The sequence below is a fragment of the Pleurodeles waltl genome, chromosome 7, assembly GCF_031143425.1.
Source record: "Pleurodeles waltl isolate 20211129_DDA chromosome 7, aPleWal1.hap1.20221129, whole genome shotgun sequence".
NCBI lineage: Eukaryota > Metazoa > Chordata > Amphibia > Caudata > Salamandridae > Pleurodeles > Pleurodeles waltl.
In genome coordinates this window covers 1,512,384,004-1,512,409,124 of record NC_090446.1, presented here as the reverse complement: position 1 = coordinate 1,512,409,124, position 25,121 = coordinate 1,512,384,004, and the positions used below count along the sequence as shown (strand labels likewise).

The following is a 25,121-nucleotide window of genomic DNA, read 5'->3' as shown; positions in this document are numbered from 1 at the left end:
GCCTATCCGACCCCCCCCGTAGTGTCACGTAGGCTCTCATTATCCTAATGAGACTACTGCATTTTGAGCGGCAAGATCGTCCACAGTGTGGGGGACTAAGTCTGACCCACGGTGAAGGACCCTTGTCAATCTAAATCCAGGTTTTGCTCCGGCTAACTAGCAGTGCCTCATCTCTCCCAAATGGAAGAGAAAATTGGGCAGCAGAGCGCATGACATATTAGGTCTTCCCAGGGAAGTTGTGGTCACTCAGGTCACAACCGGTTCTCTCATACCCAATGCGGTCTCATATATAAATGACAAAGGCAGTTTAAGTTTTAAAGATTGGTTTAATAAAACGACTGCATTTTAGGTAGCAAAGCGTGAGCTGCAATAACCAGAACTATACAACACAGTAGGATTAAAATAGTAACGATGAGAGTGAAGCACAAGAATAAGGCTATCATAGTGCAACTAGATTAGGTTTTCTCTAAGTTATAGTCTGAGCACAGCATGTAAAGCTCTAAGCCTGCCTTTCAGGTTCCCCCAGGAGGACATCAACCCTCATACCTGAGCAAAGGCCTGTATTCTGCATCAGCATCTGCAACGGGGCAGTCAGCATCTAGTTGTAGGTTACTGGTCGGAATCTCCCTCTGACCTGTACTAAGACTAGAAAGTGTTTTTATAACTAACACGCAGATGTTCGAAGAAAATGTCCCTACGTAAGGATGTGTATTTTCTACGAACACTAGAGACTAAACTTTTACCACGTTTACCGGCAATGTACCAGACTGTAGCCTTGACTGAAGCACAGAGTGAGCAAGAATGCATTGTTTGAGAACACAGTGCTGAACTAAGCTAAACAGTGTGATAGAATGAAATAAAAACAAGACCGTAAAACTGGTTATTGTAAAATAACAGTGCGAGGTTGAATAAAATGTATCTAGGGCAAAGTGCACAAAGGCCTAAAAGGTTAAGCTAACGTGCATGAAGCTATATTAAAAATGGCTACACTACAGTAGTTCTAACAAAGAGAAACTACAAGGTTAAACGGGGTTCTGTCTTTCTTCCCCCTTCCCCCCCAATCTACCCCTCTGAATTTCAGTGCACATTCATGACGTTTACGGTGATTGTATCAAGCTAAGAAGGAGAATCAAATACTCATTAATATTTACTGTGCTTTTCCCAAGGGAACGGCAGACCGACCACCCACTTGGAATCGAGAAGAGAGAAGAAAAAGAACAAGCATTAATCTTCATCTGATATTTATGTTGAAATATCTTGAGAAGAATAAATATGAAAAGTGTAATCCCAAATTAGAGTGTGACTAATTCCTAAGAAGAGCTTTCAACACATCACAACTGCTTTGCATGAAACCTTATTAAATCAGACCAAAATAATAATTTTAGAAAGATCATTTAGATTTTTGATTATTTTGATGAAAGTGAAACTTTTTAGCTAATGATGTAATGAATAACTTTTATAAGTACAAGAAGAACGCACACATTAAACTATGAGTCCAAAGTATTCTTCCCGTATACAGGAGAGTCTTTTATTGTAAGAAATTGATGCAATAAACATCGAGTAATGAACTTTATAAAAAAATACACATAAAAGATTTAAAAGCTTTGCTACAAAACATATGTTCATGATAAGTAAGTCATTATTGCAACAGAATTTTACATTATTTAAAAAACAATTCAAATAAAACACTGACACTACAAGAAGACATACCTAGCAGGAGTGAGTTTTAATTGAGCCCATCCTGGAAGCACTAGGTTATCATGCACTGTCTGAACATATAGGCATCATTCACACTTCCAGGATACTTGATGACAACATTGTTGAGCTATCTTTTACAGTCCACAATAGCCTGTACATTAAAGGAACAGGTGTGTTTCCCATTACAGCAGATGTGAGCTATTTGTGCAGGTGGCACCAATAGCAGATGGGGTGCAGTCATTAGCTCCCAAGACATGAGGGGACCGCACAATCTCATAAAATCTGACATGTTAGGATGATGACGACATACAGAACAAGGTTAGAAATTTTTAAAAATTAGTTCTGTGAAATTCCTGCCAACCTGTCAGCAGTGCTCTGAAAAGACACATATGCCAGCATATGAAGTACTGCCCTTAGTTTGACATGTGGCAAAGTGGCTTGTGAATGACTGACCAGTTGATTATTGCAGACTTATATCAATCTTCTACAGTAAATCCATAATGATCTGCTTCTTCAAAAAGTAAATCTGGATCACCTCCTACTCTGTTAGATCAATGAGCCTGATCCCTTGGGGAACGATCCTCTCCTTCCTTCATCTCTATAGCTAGTACTGATGCAGATATTGGTTCACTCTCAGAATAACAACCTACAAGGCAGGATATGATTGGGAAATATTGTCAGGCCCAATCCACTTTTATCATACTGTAATTGCAGAGCATTTAGCATCTGCTAGAACCATTTTGAAGTTTGTAATACACTGCATGATTGTAGGAGGCTGGCCTGGTTTGTAGTGACTACCTATGGTACCTACACCTTATAACAGATCCAGTTATCCTTATAAGTGAAATGTAGGCATAGTCTAGAACCCAGGGTCTTTAGAGGTAGCTGTAGCTGAGCAGTCAAGGCTTATCTAGGAGACATGCAAAGCTCATGCAATACCACTGTAGTCACACAGTACTCACACACATTAAAGAAAACACTCAGGCGGTCATTCCTACCCTGGCGGTCCGAGACCGCCAGGGTAGGGTACCGCGGATGCACCGCCAACAGGCTGGCGGTGCATCCAGGGCATTTCTGACCGCGGCGGTACAGCCGCGGTCAGAAACGGAAAACCGGCGGTGTACCGCCGGTTTTCCGCTGCCCAGGGGAATCCTCCATGGCGGTGCAGCTTGCTGCGCCGCCATGGGGATTCCGACCCCCATACCGCCATCCTGTTCCTGGCGGTTTTGGCCGCCAGGAACAGGATGGCAGTATGGGGTGTCGTGGGGACCCTGGGGGCCCCTGCAGTGCCCATGGCATGGGCACTGCAGGGGCCCCCGTAAGAGGGCCCCACCATGATTTTCAGTGTCTGCTATGCAGACACTGAAAATCGCGACGGGTGCTACTGCACCCGTCGCACGCCTTCAACTCCGCCGGCTCCAGTCGGAGCCGGCTTCCTCGTTGAAGGCGCTTTCCCGCTGGGCTGGCGGGCGGCCTTCTGGCGGTCGCCCGCCAGCCCAGCGGGAAAGCCAGAATCACCGCAGCGGTCTTTTGACCACGCAGCAGTGTTCTGGCTGGGGTACTTTGGCGGGCGGCCTCCGCCGCCCGCCAAAGTAGGAATGACCCCCTCAGTGTTACAAAAATAAAGGTACTTTATTTTTGTGACACAAATGCCAAAAATACCATAGAAATTATACTCCCGTAGGAGGTAAGTAACATTCAAATTGTATACACTAGTATGCAGAAATGTGCATAAAAACAGTAAGAAAACAGTGCAAATAGTGAAAATCACAATAGTAAGGAAGGGGCCTAGGGGAAGCACAAACCATGGACTAAAAAAGTGGAATGCGAATGTCGCCTTCCCACCTAGACAACTGTAGTGTGTAGAGGGAAGCTGGGAGTATTAGAAAACACCAAAAGTAAGTAATAGAACCCACCCCAGAGCCCAGGAAAATAGGAGTAAAACACAGTAACTTTCCCAGAACACACAGAAACATAAGAAAGAAGATTATGCAAAAACCAGAAGAGACTGCACGATACCAACAGTGGATTCCTGGACTTGAAGACCTGTGGAAGAAGGGGACCAAGTCGAAGAAGCACAGAAGAGTCCAGGGAGATCAGGAGCCCCTGCTAACCCCTGATGAAGGTGCAAAAGAAGAACCACCAGTGAAGAACAACAGTCAGTACTGCACCCAAGAAGATGGATTTGGATTTCTGGTTGGTTCACAGGATATCCCATGTCAGATGGAGGATTGCATTCTGGTTTGTCCGCCAACAAACCTTGGCACATGCAAAACTTGCGATTAGCGGAAAATGGCACTGCCATGGACCAGGAGGGACTTATTAGACGCTACCCAGGACAGGGAATCAGAAGGGGCTCTAAGCAAGAAAGAGAGCCCACAGAAGACCAGGAAGCATGCACAGGAGTCCCACAGCAGAGGGACAAAGAAGGTGCAAAAGGAGGCCCACACAGAACTACAACAAAGGATCCCACGGCGCCGGAGAACACTCAGGAAGATGTTCATTGCAGGATAGAGTGCTCGGGCCGGAGCTGCATGGTGCATGAAGAACTTTATGGAAGGATGACAACAAGCCTTGGAAACTGCAAAGCATGCGGTGCAAAGGGTACTGTCTTGCATTGGGAGGAAAGCTCTTACCTCCACCAAAGTTGGACAGTAGGACGGCAGGACCATCGTGACCACTTCAGTCTGCCACCAGTGATGCAGGATCCACGCAACTCGTCAGGAGCGGGGCTCCACGCAGCCAGTCGTCATCCCAGTAGGTGCCTGCTGAAGTAGGGAAGTGACTCCTTCACCCCAAGGGAGATTCCTTCTCTCTTCTGGTGCAGGCTGAAAACAGGCTGTCCTCTGATGATGCATGCCAGGGAAACAGTTGCACAAAGTTGCAGAAATCCTCTTTGCTTCTTTGTTGCAGTTTTGTAGAGTTCCTGGAGGGTCCAGATGCAGTTTCTTCGGTCACAAAGTGAATTGGAGGATGCAGAGGATTCCTGCTGAAGTCTTGCAATCTGAATCTGAAGAACCACCCAAAGAAGAGCTCCTAAATACCCCTGAAAGGGGGATTGGTCACCTAAACAGGTAAGAATTTATTAAGGGAGGACTCTGACGTCACCTGCTGACACTAGCCACTCAGATGCTCCCAGAGTTCCCTGCCAACTTGGAATCCAAAACAGCAAAACCGAGGGACACACTGGAGGAGCTCTGAGCATCACCCCTGTGGTGGTGATGGACGGGGGAGTGTTCACTTCCCTTTCCTTTGTCCAGTTTCATGCCAGACAGGGGGCTTGGGGTCCCTGAGCCGGTGTAGACTGGATTATGCAAGCAGGGTACCAAATGTGCCCTTCAAAGCATTTTCTGTGGCTTGGGGAGGCTGCTCCCTCCTCCAAGCCTGTAACACCTACTTCCAAAGGGAGAGGGTATAACACCCCTCTCCCAAAGGAAATGATATGTCCTGCCTTCCTGGGCTTGGGCTTCTCAAGCAACAGGAGGGCAGAAACCTGTCTGAGAGGTGGCAGCAGCTGGCGCTGCCTGGAAAACCTCAGAAGGCTAGAATGGCAATACTGGGGGTCCTCTAAGGAGCACCCAGAGTGCATAGAATCATACAACCAATACTTGAAAAAGCCTTGGGGTATGATTCCAAAAAGTTTGAAACCAAACATGCCTATGTTTGAAGTTACCATTATGTGGCTGGACATAGGTAGTGACTTATAAGGGGGCATCAGTATGCCAATTGTGGGTGAACTACTAGGTTACCAGTATGCAGCAACCAAATTTAGGGGAGAGAGAGCATACTCACTGGGGTCCTGGTAAGCAGGATCCCAGTGAACACAGTCAAGCACACTGACATCAGGCAGAAAATGGGAGTAGCCATGGCAAAATGAGGGTACTTTCCTACAATGATGCAGCATGCACTTTGTAAATAGCAATGATCTACCACACAGGACTCAAAACGTCATGAAAATCATCCACTTTATCACTTTGTAAATATGACTTAAGCTCCTGCGGTGCTTTGTGCCAACTTACGCAATTCACGGATGATACAACAGCTTAGTAATTCAGGGTCTAAGAGACTCCTATGGACAGAACTATTATGTAATTGTCAATGTCCCAACCCAATGGCTAAAGAGTCATGAGCCCAATGAGCCAATGGCTAAAGAGGGCTGACCCAACTACAAGTCTATGTTGAAAATGATTTAAGTGCAAGCAAAATCTTGCATTAATCTAGAACTAAAAACGACGCATCACACAGCATTGTGAGTATTTCACAATTTCACCTACAATTTAATCTTGAATTCATTTTATTTCTGAATATAGTTTACACAGACATTTATTTATATAAAATTAGATTCATAGCATTTGCATAGTCTGTAGGTACATTTTGTTTTTACGTTAATAGTATAGCTTTGATAATAAATGCACCTCACTCTTGACATATGCCCTTATTTTTCAATATGGCTAACTTAATAATTGCAAAAATCACATTTATTATAGGTGATATTTTTCACATCAAACACACACCATAACTAGTGTGTTATATACACTTAGGCACTTATTATGAGTTTGGCGGATGGCAGAGGCCACCTACCAAACTCTTTGGGTTGGAAAACCACCACTCTGGATTTCTGCCCGCTGGCCCTATTATGAGTTTCTCACTGGGCCAGCGAGTAGAAACAGCATTTCTGCCCGCTGGTGCAGTGGGAAACTCACCACAACATTGACACCAGCTTGTAATCGAGCCGACAGCAATGTTGCGGTGCATCAGCACCTGTTGTGCTTTTCACTGCCCGTAATTAGGGCAGTGAAAAGTGTGAGGGTGCTGTCGAGGGGGGCAAAGTGCGTAGGCAGTGCAGGAGTCCCCATGGGGCCCCCGGCACCCCGTCTACCCCAGCCTTTGCATGACGGTGGGACCGCCATGCAAAACCAGTGGAAAGAGGAGTCGTAATCCCCAGCACAGCGCTGCCCTGGAGGATTAAGACCGCCGGCACCGCCAGGCTGTCGACTGGTGGCAACCTGGCGGTGCTAGTGGTTGGACCGTGGTGGCTCCATCAGGGTCAGAATGTGGAGGCCGGACTTCTGCTTTGGCAGCAGTCCCAACGCTACCCCGAGTCTGCCAGTCCCTGGACCTCCAGACTCGTAATGAGCACCTTTTTTAGCATTAACTGACATATGATTTTCATTTATATGTAATATATAATGAATGCACTATTAAAAATCACAGCCATGCCACAGCACACATGACACAATACATGCTATCATATTAAGTAAAAAAGTGTTGAGATCCACTCAGGTTTCTGTTCCTTTGTGCCATCATAAGTTAATGTTATTTTGACATTGTCTTACTAAGAATCGGCATTACTTATGATTTGATTATTTGTGTACATGTAAAGCTAGCATACAGTAACATATTGGAAAAATGCAGCCACATCAAATGTTTTCTATAGTGAATGTTTTAATCTCAAGTACATCCCTCAGAGCAAAGAAATATCATCCTAAACGTATACCACAACCTATTTACTTTGACACCTAACATCCCTCACTGTATTTATTCAACTATGGTAGTGTGGCTTGATTTTTCACACATCACACACGGTTTTTTATACTTTATTTATTGAGGATGTAGCTCAGTGAGCTGTTTTGTGATGTTAATATAAGGTGGTGCCTCAGTACTGTTTTACATAATTGACGTTGGGGCGTGTCCTGAGCGACAGCAATGGCGAACGCATAAACGCGCTGCTCTGCCGAGGCCTACTAGATATCCTTTCTTTTATGGCCCCCGAGGGATCCCAAGATGGAGTCGGGATGGTGGAGCAGTGAGCGGAAGCCCGGGGGCTCGTGGGCGACCGCCTGGGGCCCTGAACTGAGAGCTGCAAGGGGGCCGCCAACCTAGTTCGGATTGCGGCCTGGTGGGCGGATGCGACCCGCGGCTGGCCTGAAGCCTGGGGTGCTGAGACAGTGAAGGTACAGGCTGCGCGGCCAGTGGTGCAGATCGGAAGTCAATTGGTTTTGGCAAGCTCTTGGAACACGGCCCTGAGGCTGCGATGGTGCTGCAGGGAGAGAGTGCGCTGGAAGAGGTGGCCTGAAGAACGGGGCGCTGAGACGGTGAAGCTGCGGGATACATGGCTGGCGTCCAGCGGTGCAGACAGGAGGCCGACTGGCAACGGCACGTTCCTGGGAGACGGCCCTGAGGCTGTGGCAGTGCTGCAGGGAGAGAGTGTACTGAAAGAGGTGGCCTGTGGAACAGGGTGCTGAGACGGTGGAAGCACGGGCCATGCGGCTGGCAGCTGGTGGTGCAGATCGAAGGCCGATTGGTAACGGCAAGCTTTTGTGAGACAGCCCTGAGGCTGGGGCCGCGCTGCAGGGAGAGAGTATGCTGTAAGAGGTGGCCTGAAGGATGGGGTGCTGAGACGGTGAAAGCACAGGCCGCGCGGCCGGCGGTGCAGATCGGCGGCCGACTGGTAATGGCAAGCTCTTGTGGGACGGCCCTGAGGTTGCGGCGGTGCTGCAGGGAGAGAATGCACCGGAAGAGGTGGCCTGAAGAGCGGGGCGTTGAGATGGTAAAAGCACGGGTCACGCGGCCAGCGGTGCAGATCAGAGGCCGATTGGTAATGGCAAGCTCTTGTGGGACGGCCCTGAGGTTGCGGCGGTGATGCAAGGAGAGAGTGTGCTGGAAAAGGTGGCCATAAGAATGGGGTGCTGAAACGGTGAAGGTGCGAGTCACATGGCCGGCAACCGGCAGTGCAGACTGGAGGACGATTGGTAACGGCAAGCTCCTGTGAGACGGCCCTGAGACTTCGGCGGTGCTTCAGGGAGAGTGTGCGCTGGAAGAGGTGACCTGAAGAATGGGGTGCTGGGACAGCGAAGGCGCGAGTCGTGTGGCCGGCGGTGCAGATCAGGGGCCGATTGGTAACGGCAAGCTCTTGGGAGACGACACTGAGGCTGCAGCGTGACTGCAGGGAGAGAGCACGCTGGAAGAGGTGGCATGAACAATGGAGTGCGGAGGCCGAGGTGAGCGCTGGGGCCCTAGGAGGTGGTGCGGTAGGGACCCTGCCGACAGGAAGAGGCGGCGCACCTGGGGGGCAGACGTAGCGACCCGGCTGGACCTGGCGAAGTCACCTAATCGGTGGCCTGATGGAACACAGACTTTAGCGGCAGAACAGGGCCCATTTAGAAGGCTGATGAGTTGGCCAGGACTGTTATACAGTGGAGCAGGCGCGCTGATGTGACCCGGCCCTTTTTGGCAGGCTGATAGTACTACCCGTTCAATGGTGATGTGCTGCTGGGAGTCAACAACCACCGGGTGAAGAGATGCCCATAGAGCCCATTTACCCCGAGCTGTCGGAAAAGCGAATAGGTGCGTGAACGCTGTTGGCTTGGAGGGGGGGCACCTTGGCCCCTGTGGCTGCATGTCTGCCAAGAACCGCAAGATTGGACGGATACAAGGGAAAAACCGCACTGGCGACCAGAGTGCCTCAGAAATGGCTGAATTGGTGCCACAATCCCTACAAGTAACTTTGGACAAACTTTTAGGGGCCATAGAAGAGTCCAAAACCACTCTCTAATGAGAAATTGTCCAGGTATCAGTGGAACTGGGCCTACTGCGGGCAGACCACCAGAAATTGGTGGATAGAGTCCAAAGTACGGAGACAACGCTCACAGAATTGGCTCCAGCACAGCAAGAGATACAGGCCACAATTACGCAACTAACAGACCTGGTAGAAAGACTGGAGCACCAGGCCGAAGACGCTGAAGCTTGAAATCAGAGAAACAACGTGTGTATCATTGGACTGCCGGAGGGGGCTGCAGGGATGGATGCTGTAGCCTTCCTTGAAAGGTGGATGCAGCAGGAAGTCCCACCTGGCCTCCTCACCCCATCCTTTGCTTTGGAGAGAGCCCACCGAGTACCGGCCAAGCCGGCTGCACCTGGACGACCCCCGCTGACTATGGTAGCTAAACTACTGCACTATAGGAACAGAGACATTCTGATGCAATGGGCCAGGGAGGCTGGGCCCTTCAGGGTCGACAATGGATCAGTCACTCTCTTTCCAGACTTTACTGCTGAGGTGTAGGCCAAGCAAGCGTCCTACATGACAGTGAAAAGAGCTATGAGAGATGCGGGTGTACAATACTCACTCTTATTCCCAGCCCGGATGAGAGTGATGCAAGATGGGCACAGCACATTCTTTCAAACACCGGAGGAGGCCTGAAAGTGGCTGGAAGCGCACAACATGGAGGGAGGTTCCAGTGCCCCATTGGGTGCACATTGCAAACAAATGCACAGAGAAGAGAGAAAGCGCCGGAACAGATTTCGCCCGAGAACCACACCTACACCAGAACAGAGGGATCTTGATAGACGATTAATCCTAGAGGCTGTGGCATCACTGCGGCAGGGGAACATGGCTGAGGAGGCCAGCGATGGGGACTCGAACCGCTAAACTCACTCCACGGACTCGGACTCCCACCAGTCGGACGAGGCTCCAAGAGTGACCCCCCGGACGGCTGACGACTTGTAGTGAGCATGGGGGGAAGAGAGATCAGTTTACCTCTGAGACCATGATTCGGACAGGCGCCTGCAGGCGGCCATGGCTCCCACGCCCAGATTCTCGACCACAAACCACTGAATGCTGAGAACACTATCTGACTCAGCGCTATTGTTTTGCTTGTTGAGCGTATGCTGGGCAACCGCCTGGTGCGGTATTGCCCTGGGAAAAGGGAGTTGGGAGTTGATGTTTTTGTTACACCATACGCGCAGGGGGTTAGTTGTAGTGGAATCCACACTAAAGACACAGATGAGAAGGGGGAGTGGGACAAGAACTGATGATCACCAGGAGAGGGTGATGGTTTTGACAGCTCTAACTTATACATGAAGACGGACTGTAAGCTGATAACCTGGAACATCCGGGGGATGGGTTCACCTGCTAAGCGTCATAAGATCTTGTCCTACCTAAAGAGAAGGGGGGTACACATACCAATGCTCCAGGAAACACACCTTGCCACCCAGGAGGTGGATAAACTGAGACGCAGGTGGGGGGGCAGCTCTTCACCACCGCACACTCGCGTTTGCGAGGGGGGCACTGATTTGGGTTAGAGCTGGGGTCCTGTTCGAACCCCTTTCCACTGACTTGGACCCAGACGGTAGATACGTTATTGTGGAGGGCAGGTTGCAAGGCAGGCCTATAGTGCTGAGTTGTGTGTATGCACCTAACCAGGAACAAACTGCCTTTTGGCGGACGCTCCCCGGGCGCTTAACCAGGCACTTAGGTGGTCGCCTCATAAAAGGGGGAAACTTTAATTGCGTGCTGGATACTGGGTTGGACCGCTCCCTTCCTCCCTTGCCTGGGGCGGTGGCACACAAAATGGTAGAGAACCTCAGGGACTGGTCGAGACACTGGGGTTTGGAAGATGTATGGCACTCCTTTTATTTGGGACTCCACCACTTACACACAAGAAAAGACCGCGTGATGAGTTCTGGATCTGTCACCCACGAGATGGTTCACTCCGAGTGCTTGGGCCGTACGTTGTCAGACCAAAGCCTGTTGCTCTTCACCTGGCGGGGATCTGGGGAGAGTTCGCCCATCCCGACATGGAGGCTCCAGCCGAGAGCTCTGGAAGACCCAGTGTACAGAGAGGAGCTCCGGTCCCACCTTCTGGAACACATCAGGATTAACAAGGGCACCACGGGGTCACGCAGTTCGGAGTGGGAGGCTCTTCAGGTGGTGATGAGGGGTCACTGTCTGGGACAATCGGTGGGGATTAGGCGGACTCTTACTAATGAACTGACTCAGATAGAGAGGGAACTTCATGATCGGGAGGTTGAGCAGGGAGCAGAGCCAGGGGCACAACGTAGGCTTCTCAGGGTCAGAGAATCATTTAACCAGACACTAGAGAGGCTGCGATGCCATGATTACCGGAAGCACTTCACCTCTGTGTAGGCGGAGGAGGGTAGAGCGGGCACGCCGTCTGAGATAAATAAAGCTTTTAAATCCTACTACACATCCCTGTATGAGCACCCTGGAGATGATTTATCACGGTCTTTGGGAAGCTATTTGGAATCTCTCCCGTTGGTTACCCTTGGTGCAGAAGACAGGGGGCCTTTGGGAGAACCGATTTCACTTGAGGAGGTGAAAACTGCTATTTCACAATTGGCTGCGGGCAAAAAACCGGGCACAGACGGGCTCCCTATGGAGTTCTATAAACCATATGTGGGCATCCTGGCGCCGGTGTTGGTTGATCTATGTGCTGAGGCCTTCAAGACAGGTGCCCTTCCGGGGCCCCTGTGGGAGGCATTGGTGGTCCCTCTACCTAAGACGAAGTCAACTGAGGCATCTGTGACAAACTTTCGCCCCCTATCTATGCTGAATAGCGATTTTAAAATCTTAAGTAAAGCACTGGCTAATAGGTTATTACAACAAATCCCTCACCTCATTTTTGAGGACCAGAATGGTTTTGTACCCGAACGCAGCACCTCCTTGAACCTAAGGCGGCTGTTCACGTTATTGCATCGACCACTCAGGGAGCAGAGCCCGGAGGTTTTGCTCCTATCTATAGACCTAGAAAAGGCATTTGACTCAGTGTGGTGGGACTATCTCAGTGTAGTGATGACCAGAATTGGACTGGGGAGAATTGGGTACCTTGGGTTGAGCTGCTGTACCGTCACCCAGTGGCTCGGGTGCGTGCAGAGGGAGTGGTGTCGGAATCCTACCACATATGTCGTGGCACTAGAACCCCTAGCAGCACACTTCCGGATGGAAGTGCAGGGTAGGGGGGTGATATTGGGTCAGGAGGAACACATTATTTCGCTATATGCAGATGACCTACTGATCTACCTGCGAAGTGGCGTGACCGGGATTCCCAGGGCACTGGCGCTATTTATGGGGTTCGGTGTCCGGTCAAGTCTTAGGGTTAACAGGAAAAAAACGTACGCCTTCCTGCTGGTCGAGGGCGCTGGATGCCCACCCACGTGCCCGGATGATCTCCCATGGGCACCTCGCTCCTTCAAGTATCTGGGCATTCAGATTTACCATGAGTTAAGTGACTTACGCGACGGGAATCTTGGAGCAGCTCTCCGCTCTCTACGATCTTCGGTGATGTTTTGGCGCTCGCTGAAACTTCCAATGATGGCCCGGGTGGCCCTGACTAAAATGGTCATGCTACCACGGCTTCTTTAGTACTTCACCAATCTGCATGTGACTATCTCAAAGAGCTGGTTCAGGGAACTGAACGTGCTTCTTACGGGACTGCTCTAGGGTCCCCTGGGGGGCGTCAGCGGATGTCTCTCTCCACCCTATGCCGACCTACTCTGGAGGGGGGCTGGCAGTCCCAGATTTTGAATTGTACTACCTGTCATGCCAACTCTAGTGGGTGGCTCGCTGGGTATCGGGGAGGTACCGAACAGGATTGAGTGTAGATGGTGACGTAATAACGCCAGATCGCCTCATAGCGGGATTTGTTGGGACTGGGAACCTTCTGTCTGGGAGGTCTGGATTACTGAGGGTGGCCCTCTCTTGCTGGAGAAACTGCTTGAGGCGCACCGGGGTGGCGGTACCCTACTCCCCTAAGCTGCCATTGACTGGTATTCCGTTAAGAGTACCGGGCCGCATTTTAGCTGGAAACCAGATGGGGCTTGGACACAGGCTGGTGTGTTGACTTTGGGAGACTTCTTTTGTGAGGGGGTTCTGTGCACTTTTGTGCGATTTGTAGAAGAGGATGGAGTCCCAAGGGGACAGTTTCTGACATATCAGACTCTGGTCCTTGCAGTACGACGACTATGGCCCACAGTCAATGCAGAGCCAGAGACACATGCTATACTACATTCCCTATTAATGGGGGGAGAGGACAGCCACCTGGTCACCAAACTCTACAAGGCCTTTAACAATACTATATTAAAGTCCTTACAGATCCTGAGGTCGAAATGGGAGGAGAAAGGGCGTAGAGAATTGACGGATGCAGAGTGGCAGAAAGTGTTGGCACATCCTCGGTATGTTTCCAGGAACACACGGTTCAGATATATACAATACAATTCTGTTCACAAAATGTATCTCACTCCACATAGACTTAGGGTGATATACAGGGGAGAGCCCAGGAATTGCCCTGGGTGTCAGACGGCAGACCCGGATTTTGGTCATATGTGTGTTGAAGGACTTGAAGGGGACTTTGGGGGCGCGCTTAGACCCAGACCCTCTACTATGCCTGGTGGGCTTACATGGGAGACTGGCATCCAAGAGGGTGGGAAACAAATTCCTGGATCTTGCTCTGGTCCTGTTCAGGCGCCGCACTGCAATGGCCTGGAAGTCTCAGACGGGCCAGCGGCTGGAACACTGGAGGAATGATGTCTCGAGGTGGGCACAGGCCGAACAGCATGCACTACAGGGAGAAGAGGCAAAGAGGATACAGGCGAGACCTATAGCTCAACTCTGGACAGAAATAATGGAGGCTTGGGAAGACCGGATGCGGAAAACGGAGGGGGCATTAGAATGTGGAGAAGCAGTGACGCTGGTAGAAGGGGACCGAGGGGATGGATGAGGGGGAGGGGGGAGGGCTAGAGGACAGGGGGATCTTGGGGCATGCTACAAAGGGACTTCATCACTCCATAGTTGTGGACAGTCTCCGGGGCAGGGTGAGAGAGGCCATGGAAAAGAATTGTGACTATGCCTGTGGGGCCGAGGGACTCTAGTGGAATGGGGTAGACCCTACAAACGAAAAAGAGGCGGGAAGACATCTGGGATGACCCTACCAGCAGAATGACTTAGATACACTGCCAAGACCTAATCCCAATATGCCATAATGTATAAACCTGTGCATAGTTTGTTTCTTTTTTTATTTTTTTATTTTTTGTTTCTCAGTAATCGCTTTATTCTCCTTTTATGGTTGATTTAGTTCAAAACTTATTTAGGGACATAGAATGTGTGGATGGAAACTGAAAACGAGAGTAAGTGAGAAGTGTCAATGTTCTGCACATGAATATTGTAAAGAATCACTCAGTACCTGTAGTATGCATAAAATAAGTTTGAATACACGGCATGTAGGGAAGAACATATTGTTGTATTCATGATTACTAAATTCTATGAAAAACTGATAAACAGAGTTTAAAAAAAATACATAATTGACGTAAGATTCCCCAGTCTTACATAAGCATAGTGTATAAAGGGACCCGCAGAGGTTTGATTCCTACACAAGAGAAGAGAAAATGTCTTTCAATTGTTTGCTAGATGCCGTGTTTCTAAAACCTGTGAAATGATATTGGTATTTATGAGAGATATTTCCAGAGCCCCACTGGCCCTTCCTGGTGAGTGGCTCAGTAAATGGAATGGATTTTCTCCACCTCTGAAGTTAATGATACTGATACTGGGGATACTGGTACTCTGGATTCAGGGAAAATCAGGCTCATTATAAGTTAGACCTGAAGGCTCACTCAGAAATCATGTGTTACCAGTGGAATCCATATTGTGGGTCCTGTTCCATCTGTAATTGCGTATTTGTTTCAACTACCAAAATTTCGAGATGACAGTAGCTGTTTCTGTGGATCTCATTATTCTGATGAGGTTGTTAACTGCTGTTACCAACCACCTTGAAATTAAGAGTTTGCTAGTTTTTAAGGGCCTTCAAAATGCAAACGTGTGAAGTAATTTTCTTTGCCCCCATCTCAGTTCATTATATGCTGAATGTGTAGTGAATCCAAATTAGCTTTTATTGCAACTCAGGAGATTAGCTTAGCCTTTGGCTTGCAGGCCTGTGCCCCCGTCACCTATTGACTTTTAAACTACTTGGCTTACTGTGTTTTAGCCCATTTATTTTATTATTTCTTGACTGCCATTGTTTATAGTTATAAAAATGTTTTGATTTGCATTATCAGCGCCATCATGTGAAGGCGTCACAATCAGCGTCATGATCGTGAGATGTACGCAGTTATTCACATCATGTCCCTTTCTCACTTACGTGTGACTGGAACATAATGTACACTTGCTGGGGATTGATTACATAATTGCAGCCACAAGCATGCCTCTTTATCAATTGTTTGGGAACATACCTGTGCCAGGGGTCGTACTTCATCTGTATAAATACATTTCACACGGACAAGGTTATCAGAGGCACTCCTTCCAGATGCCATCTATGCTGCACGTCACCTTGTTGCAGAACTCAGCCTTTGTGTCACCACAGAGTCTGACCTAGAGACATCATTCCAAGGTAACGAGGGTTGGGGGGTACTTCTCAGGGACATGGTACTGGCAGAATATGTTAATCATGACTAGCTCTCCTTAGGTTAGAGATTAGGTTCTCCTTGCTGGGATTTTACATTTCATGTTTATTCCAAGATGGTGGGGATCATTGTATTCACGATTCTCATCTTTATGATTATCCTTCCTCTATTGTTTGTTATCCTAATCATTGCAGCTCATGCATTTTACCATAGATTGCAGTCTCTTAAAAAAATATATTAAATACTTTCCTGTTAGTGAAAGAGACTTTTTGCTAACGTGAGAAAAGGATAATTTTCTTTTCACCACAACTCCCCTGAGATATCACAATCTAGAGTCCATGCTTAAGGCTGCCAGAAATCACCTTTTACTGATTGAGTTTTTGGTGAGATACTGCTTGTGAGCTGGGAGGGTTGGGACCGCAACTTGTTGTATGAGTGGCTCAGTTGCCTACAAACAAAAGTGCTGTCTTCCCTAAACCAGCAGTCATGCCTATGACCAAATACAACAAATGTGTCCTGCTCTTATTAAATCCCACTCTTCTTAAGTGGAAGGCTTTCATTAATAGTGCTAGAATCACCACTCTGATATAGTCTAGTGAAGCCTAGGGAAGTCATTTGGCAGTATATTGGGATACATGGAGGCAAAAAAGCTTCAGAGGTAATAAAACATGCAGCATTCTAAATCAACAAGATGTTCAAACCTGGTATTTCACCTGAGACGTTGACCTCTGTCAGCAGCCAAAATCTCCTGTAAAAAAACACTGGGGGGCTTATTTACAAGCCACTTATGTCGGGACACAGAATGCAGACCCATATCTGTGAGGCCACGCAAAGCCACTTTGTGTGGGTTTTCAAAGCCTCTCAGATATGGTATAAGGCAACGCAGTGCAAGTTGCTGAGTTGCCTTACACTGCGTAAGGGGACTTTCCAGGTGCGTTGTGGAGAGTTTCCCCATGCAACACCCATTGGTATTGATGCATTCCCAATTTTACAAGGATCTGTAAACCTTGGAATGTGTCCAAAATGTACACCTTACCAGGGAAGGTGAAAGAAGGAGAAATATCTTTATTTTGCCTTGTTTTTCCTCTGTCTCTGTGTGCTGCATTCTGCAGCATACATAAAAAAGGAAAAAGCATTCATGGGTTGATTTTGTTCAGGAAGATGTTCCTTTCCGCACAAATACAATCCTGCCAAAAATGCAGACACGCTTGCACAATGGTGCAAGGGTGCCTGTGTTAGCGATATGCACAATATTTAGCACCGGTGCTGGCCGAAAGGACAGGAGTGAACTGAATCTCGTAAATACAGCACATTCCTACCCTTTCGGATTGGTGTGGGGCAGCAAGCACAAAGACTTCCAGAACTGTCCTACACCAATAGATTGTAAGTATGCCACTGGGTCCTCGGTGTGCAAGTTCGACGGGGCCGGTGGCCTACTTTATCAGTTCCATAGGAATCTTTAAAGTTGGGACACAACTGTTTTTACATTCTTGGGTATCAATTATTAACCAGCGAATTACAATCAATTAAAACTGCAACTTACGAGACTCTGCTGTACCCTCCCTCTATTTTCACCCATCTACACCAAATCCTCAGATCCTGTAAATGATAGAAGCAATCCTGAAAGAAAGGAAGGAAGAACACAAAATACAAGAAAGAATGAAAAAAATCAGGCGGGGTGACAACAAGGAAAGAAGGAGAAGAAGAAAGCCAGAAAGGAATCAAGTAAGAAAGAAAATAAATGATGGAAAACAGGAAGGAAGAAGGGAGAAGGAAAGACAAGACTACAAGAAGACTGATAAAGGAAGAAATGGAGTATGAAGTAAGAGTGAGAAGGATTATTGAGAGTAAGAGAGGTATGAAGGAAGAAGGGAAGATATTGAGGGAAAAAAGAAGGAAGGAAAAAAGGCAGAAACTAAAGAAATAATGTAGGAAGGGAAGGTGAAGGAAAGCAATAACAATGAAAACAGGTGACAAGTATAGAAGGAAACTCAAAACCAAAGCAGTAACGAAAATTAAGTAATGGAAGTAAGTGGAAAGAACAGCCAATGGAAAAACACTGAGAGAGAGAGAGGATGAGGTTGAATGGAGGGATGAACATTGAAAAACAAAAGTTCATAAAGAGTGGAAATTAAAAAGAGAAAACAAAAGTAAAGCAGAATACTGAGATAAACAGCGGGAATATCAATAAGACATTGAGGGAAAAATGTACATGAAAGGAATAAAGAAGTAAAGAAAAAGTGAAAGTAGAAATCAACAAAGGAAAAAGATGATGAGTAAGAAAGTGCAGCAGGAAAAATCAGCAGAAGACAAAATGCAAAAGGATAGTAACATTTAAGGTAAGAGAGAAATGTATACAGTCAAACCACAGGATGCAGAGAAGCCTTGTTGGCAGAAGAAATATATAAAAATGCAGAAGACGAAGAGCAGTGAGGTAAGAGAAAAGAAATATAGCAAGAAAAGAAGAGAAGATGAGAGTGAAAGAAACAGTAAAGAGAAAGGAAAGGAACTGAAGAAGTAATGAATCAATGAAAACAATGCACAGTCTGCTGAGGCAGACATGACCCACTAAAAGAGTGTTATTTGTAGACACAATTGAAGAGCACGCCACCTTCTCCACACAATAATTGTTATTCAGTGAGGCTATGTACAGAGCTTACACATGTGATGACGATTTATTGACACGTGGAGCACTATCCCAATAAAGCAAACTTCCTTGTCAACCAGGATGTGTAACAGATGAGCCTGGCGCCCTTGGGAAAACATTTTCCATTATTTATTTAAATTTTACCTCAGGCTACAGCAGAATCCTCAAACCATATGAGGAAGGCAGAAACAGACCAGGTCTTCAGGTCTGCATTTCTGCTCCGTCCTCTTCCTCACCATGAGTGCCTTCCTCATCCGCTCCTGCATCCTCTTGGCTTTCATAACCGCAGGTGAGTCAGTTCTCCATAACTTTAAATATTTAAGTATTACTAAATAGTCCACATGAAATTTCCATTTTTAAATGTTGATAACTTTAGCACCATTGAAATTGGTAGCTTCTGGTAGAGATCTGCCTTTCCTAAGCTTATTGTTTCATGTTAAGGTTTGGCTGACAGCCTCATATAATTGCAATAAAAATCATAAATTATCAATATACATACAGGGACTTTGGGTCAGTCCTTTAATATCTGCACAGAGAACCACACACAAGGACTGGTGCAGTGTGCCAACTCACGTTTAAATCCTCACCCTATGCAGAGTTTAAGGTCCTAGCAGTGTACCTAACTGGACTACAACATCACCTTAACCTTTGTTTTCACACACACACACACACACACACACACACATATATATGTGTCTCCAAAAATGTTACTATTTTAAAAATAGGGACCTGGTAAGCAAATGAGAAAGCGAGTAGACTGAGTATACGCATGTGAAAAGGAGAGGATGGAATGATGGCTATTCTCTCTGCTGAACTTTTGTTAGCCCTTTTAATTTAAAATATATTATGCCCCAAATTACACAGAAATCATACCAAGCCTCTCATGTTTTAAACCATTGGTTTCATACCTGCATTAATAGCTAATCGCTGATTTCCTCCCACGTGCTCCTCAGGAAAAGAATTAAAATGAACAGCTTCTATTCCAACAAAATGACAGTGGTATCTGCATTGTCTTGTCATGAACACAAAAGGTCAATGCCCTAGCTGCTGATTGGACTCTGTGCTGAAGATGCAGTGGAACTTCTGGGAATGAACTGACAGACTGCTGCTGGTGTTGGAAGTACATGTTTTACTCAAGTTTGTTCCCACATGCAAGCTGAAGAAGATACTCTGGGGCATATTTATACTCTGTTTGCGCCGGAATTGCGTTGTTTTTTTTGACACAATTCCGACACAAAACTAACTCCATATTTATACTTTGGCGTTAAACACGTCTAGCGCCAAAGTCCATGGAGTTTGCGTCATTTTTTAGCGTGGACACCTACTTTGCGTTAATTATATGCAAGGTAGGCGTTCCCGTCTAAAAAATTGACTCCGAGGCATGTGCGCCGTATTTACACTCCCGGGCAAAATTCACGCCCGGGAGTGGGCAGGTCAAAAAAAATGACGTACGGCCGATTTTGCGCCGTTTTTTAGCGCCTGGAAAAGGCAGGCGTTAAGGGACCTGTGGGCTCGGAAGGAGCCCAGAGGTGCCCTCCCATGCCCCCAGGGACACCCCCTGTCACCCTTGCCCACCCCAGGAGGACACCTAAGGCTGGAGGGACCCATCCCACGGACATTAAGGTAAGTTCCGGTAAGTATATATATATTTTTTTTGTGGCATAGGGGGGCCTGATTTGTGCCCCCCTACATGCCACTATGCCCAATGACCATGCCCAGGGGACAGAAGTCCCCTGGACATGGCCATTGGGCAAGGGGGCATGACTCCTGTCTTTGCTAAGACAGGAGTCATTTCTATGGGGGTTGGGAGTCGAAAAAAATGGCGCAAATCGGGTTGAGGCGAAAAATTTGCCGCAGCCTGACTTGCCCCATTTTTTGGCGCCCAAGCTCCATATCCCCCTACGCCGGCGCTGCCTGGTGTACGTCGTTTTTTTCCACGCAGACCAGGCAGCGCCGGCGGCTAACGCCGGCTAACGTCATTGATTAAATACGGTGCCCGCATGGTGCTTCAGAATGGCGTTAGCCGGCGCTAATTTTTTTGACGCAAAACTGCGTTAGCACAGTTTTGCGTCAAAAAGTATAAATATGGGCCTGTGAACTTCTTTAGCTTCTCGAGCACCTTCCTTAGCCACGATGAGAAAGTCATGAAAGAAAAAACTTGCCTCAAACACAGCTCATCAAATGTAAGCAGTAAGTCAGTATGTTGCACCTAAAAAATCACCAGAATTCCTAGATTTAGCATACCACTGCTAACAAATATTTTAAATTGTGATCAGAATCTGTAAAGTTTCTTTATATGTGGGTCATTTTATTGCCCCTGAAAGACTTTCACTGCTGTGCATTTCACTGAGAACCTGTCACCAAGTCCTGGAATGGACGCTATAATACGGTGTCCATGATGCGGCCCGGCGATCAGTTATGGGACGTTTCACTTTCAGGATGCGGTGACCACTTACGGCAAATTACACAAAGCACGCTTTCTGAGTAAAGCTCTAACTTTTTGCAAAACTTGGTGTAGGTCCGTTCAGCCATTTTTTCAGTGTTGGAGAGCAAAGCTTCCTGTGTGAATTAAAATGGAAATCCCACTTTTTCTTGGCCCCACTTAACGAACTAAAGCTCAACGTGAAACAAAAAACAGTCTTTCTATGGAAACTCTGACCTAACTATAGCTACCTCGTTGCAATCTCCATACCTGCATATGCATGAATAGATAGATAGATAGATAGATAGATTACATTAAATTAATTTACTTAAATTAATACATTATTGAATCACAATTTTTGTGCTGGGAAACCGCACATACCTCATTTTATCTCTGTTTTCCTATCATCTTTATGCCTCCTCATGTGTTATGCAATGTTTAGAGGTTCCTTAGAAAGACAGCCTACCTGCCACACCAGCATCTTGTAATCAAACAAAACAACTCATAATTAGAGGATGCATACATATATACATGCTTTAGGTCAGCCCTCTTTATCCACTTGACTCTTAAACTGTTGTGCACATTTTTATTCCACTCACCATGGCAACAGTAACAGTCACTGACTCTCTTGGCAGTGTGAGTAATGCCATTTTTGAATGATTGAATGACCTTGTCATTTGTAAAGCGGAACAGACACTTTATGAGGCATCTCAGCGCTAACAACACTGAAACAAAAGAAAGAACAAACACTTACTGAGTGAACAGCCACGTTTCCAGGTGCATTCTGAAAGTGGCAGCTTCCTTTATCGCGAGCCCAAGTTTGTTCCATGCTGAGAACAGATATAGACCCCCCCCGCCCCCTCCCCCCCCCGTTGTAACCTGAATTTCGGGATAGCAAGAGTAATGTATTATGAATGAATCTTTTAACATAAGAGGCTATATTCTAGAATGTTATGGGCTGGTAGCGGGCAGTTCAGGGCGGCAGGGTGGAATATGGACATATAGGCTGTTTACATTTAAATAATGCCCTGTGTCGTGCCCGTGATAGTGTCACAGAGAGTTTCCCTGCCGAATGTGTATTCATCAAACTGCAGACAACGCTCAAACTAGAGAAAGGAAAACTACACAGCTGTCAACACGTGGGGAGCAGACAGGCAAGTAGAATAATATTGAGGCAGGTTGGAGTGTTCACATATTAATCCAAAAAACTGAAGAGCATAGAGCGAGATAAATGAATGCGCAGGAAACCGACTAACGCGCGAGGTATGGAGGTCAATTCACTAAAATGCTAGGGGCAGCGGAAGTGACATCACAAGCCACGCCATTTGACCTTTAGTTTTACTCACAAACACATAATTACACATACACACATGCTCACACACTCTCTTTCACATAAACACACTCTCAGCCGCAAGCATGCATACAACATATATTTAAAAGCATTTTTTACTTATCGTAGCTGCCACATAGGGTCATATTCTGGCTAATTGTACACCATTTTTATTAGAAATATTGAATAATATTATTTACAATAAGGGCCCTACAAAAATTGACAGAAACCCAGGAAAGTAGGACCATTAAAAACCTCCATTAGGACGAGCTGCCCCTGTGTTCAAGGCACTCATTTTGCCACCTCTGAGGCCAGGGATGCAAAGGCAGTGCCAGGGGTCTCAAGGGGCAAGCCAAGGGTCGCAGCTGCGACTCCTGGCGACCCCTAAATGACGCCCATGGCTCGAGGTACAAAAGGGGTCCCTTCCTGCACATAAACATTCCATAATGGCCATTTGCTAGTTGTATGAGTGCTGCAGAATGCACTACACATAGAAAAAGCAAAAACAAGGAGACACACGTATTCCTCCTCATTGGCCATGCATCCGGGGTGACATTCATTTTTGCCACTGCCTCAGGTTCACAATTCCTCATAAATCATTCCTCATAAGTCTGGGGCAGCATCAAAATGCAATGAGTTTTGCGGTGGAACGCCAACAGCAACACTCATTGCACACCCTTTCCATGCTTAGTGATGCATGTAAAGGGGCCGGATTTACAAGGCGGAGGTAATTCACAAAAAGTGGCTTACCGCTGCCTTGTAAATATAGCACAAGGCATTGTGCCACGAGAGCGTCGCAGTAAGTGACGCAAGGGTCTCGTAAATGAGGCCCATAAAACCTTCTAAAATACTGTTTATATAACAGAAATCTCATGTTTACATTTGATTTTGCCATCAACTCTTGATCGTCTTTCACTTCATAAATTCCAGACTTCCTGGTTCTGAATTTCACTCACTTCGGAATTACGCTTTATTATAGGATGTACTGCCATCTACTGGATACTTGTGTTATATGCACTGACTGCGTGATCCTATTCATTGTTAGAGCAATTGGAGGCATTCTTCAGTAAACCAAGCTGTAAGGAAACAAAGAAAGCATAAAACAAGTTTGAAAACTACATTAATATTATTAATATTAGTATATATTATATTATCATATTATAAACATAGTAATAACTACAACAAATAAAACAATGTCAACCATTATTTCTAGTACAATATTCAGAAGACCGACACTTTTTGATGTGACTAAATAAAAACATTTAGGGTTAAGATGGGGAAAATGGCATAGGCGATTTGAGCTTTATTTAAAAGCGACATGTAAGAAACACACTGATGAGCAAGCAAGATATCTATTAGTTAATCTAACAGGGGGGGATGTAGAAGAAATACAAACAAAATACTTACCCAAACATATTGAGATGCCTAAAGGAGTAGTGAAATGCTTCAATGGACGATTTGTACCACAAAGGAATACCGACTTTGAGAAATACACATATAACATGGCATGTCAAGAGGAATATATCAACTGAGCATCGGATTATGAAGGGGATTTCCAGAGTAATTTGCAGATCTAAGCAAATTACGAAATACACAAGTTACTATAAATATACTACCAGTACTCAGAATCACCACAGAATGCATATATCTTTTCAAACTCAAGTAGATGAAGAAATTCAAAGTTTGCTAAAGCAAGGCATTATTGAGTGTAGTGGGTTTACAACATTACACTACTACCATTTCAATCCATAACCGGTTGTTTCAATACGAGAGACAAAATGTTGGCAAATATTCAGTTACAGAGATTGTTCAAGAAATTGCAAGGAAAATGAACAAAATGAAAAATTGTTTCAATTATGGTGGAACCATTCTTGTATTTGGAAGAGATCAAATATAACATGAGCATGCACTCGAAGAAGTGTGCACATTTTTTATTAAAGCAGTCTAAATTGAATAAAACCAAATGTGGATTCCATAAGACAGAACTCAGGGGCGTATTTACAAGCCACTAGCGCCAGCGGAGCATCACTTTTAGTGACACTCTTGTGGCGCTATGCACTGTGACGTATTTACAAGGCTGCATTAAGCCACTTTTTGTGGCTTAACGCCACTTGTAAATACGGCGCCTTAACACGCAGCACTTTGCATAAAAGAAGCGTGCAATGGAAGTTGCTCTGGGCGTTCCATGGCAACACCCATTGCATTTTGACGCTGCCTCAGATTTACAAGAATTTGTAAATCTGTGGCAGCGTAAAAAACTAACGCCACCCCTGGGCTGGCATTAGCATACTGCAAATTCCCATTGAAGATTGTTTTTGTGCAGGAAGGTGTCCCTTCCTGCACAAAAACAATCTCCCCTGTAACGTAGCCATCCTTGCACCATGGCACTCCGAAGCAAATGTAGCACCGCACAGGGGGAAACACAGGGGTGCACCGTATTATTGTTAATATGGCACATCCCTGCGTTTCTATAGTGATGCAGTGGGGCGCTGCCAATAGTAGCGCTGTGCCACCTTTTTGTAAATATGCACCTCAATTTGTTATGTCACATGGTTTCTAGTCAAGGAATTCATCCTGATTTATCAAAAGTAGACTCCACATGACTCCATATGTCATACAGCAATACCAATTGATATATCAGAAGTAAGATTTTTCCTAGGCATGGCACGTTACTGTTCACACCATATTCCACAATTTTCAACTATCAATGCGCCATTCAGAGAACTAACTGAGAAAGGTATTGTTTTTGAATGGACTCAAAAATGTACTGTATCCTTTGATAAAAATTAATTAAATGTTTACATCAGCAGAAAATATGGCACATTTTGATCCCA

General features: G+C 46.2%; 1 protein-coding gene across 2 annotated transcripts in view; it reads left to right on the top strand.

Moving 5' to 3' along the window:
• Positions 1-18,738: 18,738 nt before the first annotated feature.
• The window catches only part of LOC138246607 (phospholipase A2 inhibitor NAI-like), a 55,392-nt gene continuing 49,009 nt past the window's right edge, over positions 18,739-25,121 (top strand). For both annotated transcript variants that reach the window (XM_069201305.1, XM_069201306.1), the window contains exon 1: positions 18,739-18,824. In XM_069201305.1, coding sequence (XP_069057406.1) covers positions 18,773-18,824 — 52 coding nt within the window. In that variant the 5' untranslated portion in view covers positions 18,739-18,772. The remainder of the gene's footprint in view (positions 18,825-25,121) is intronic.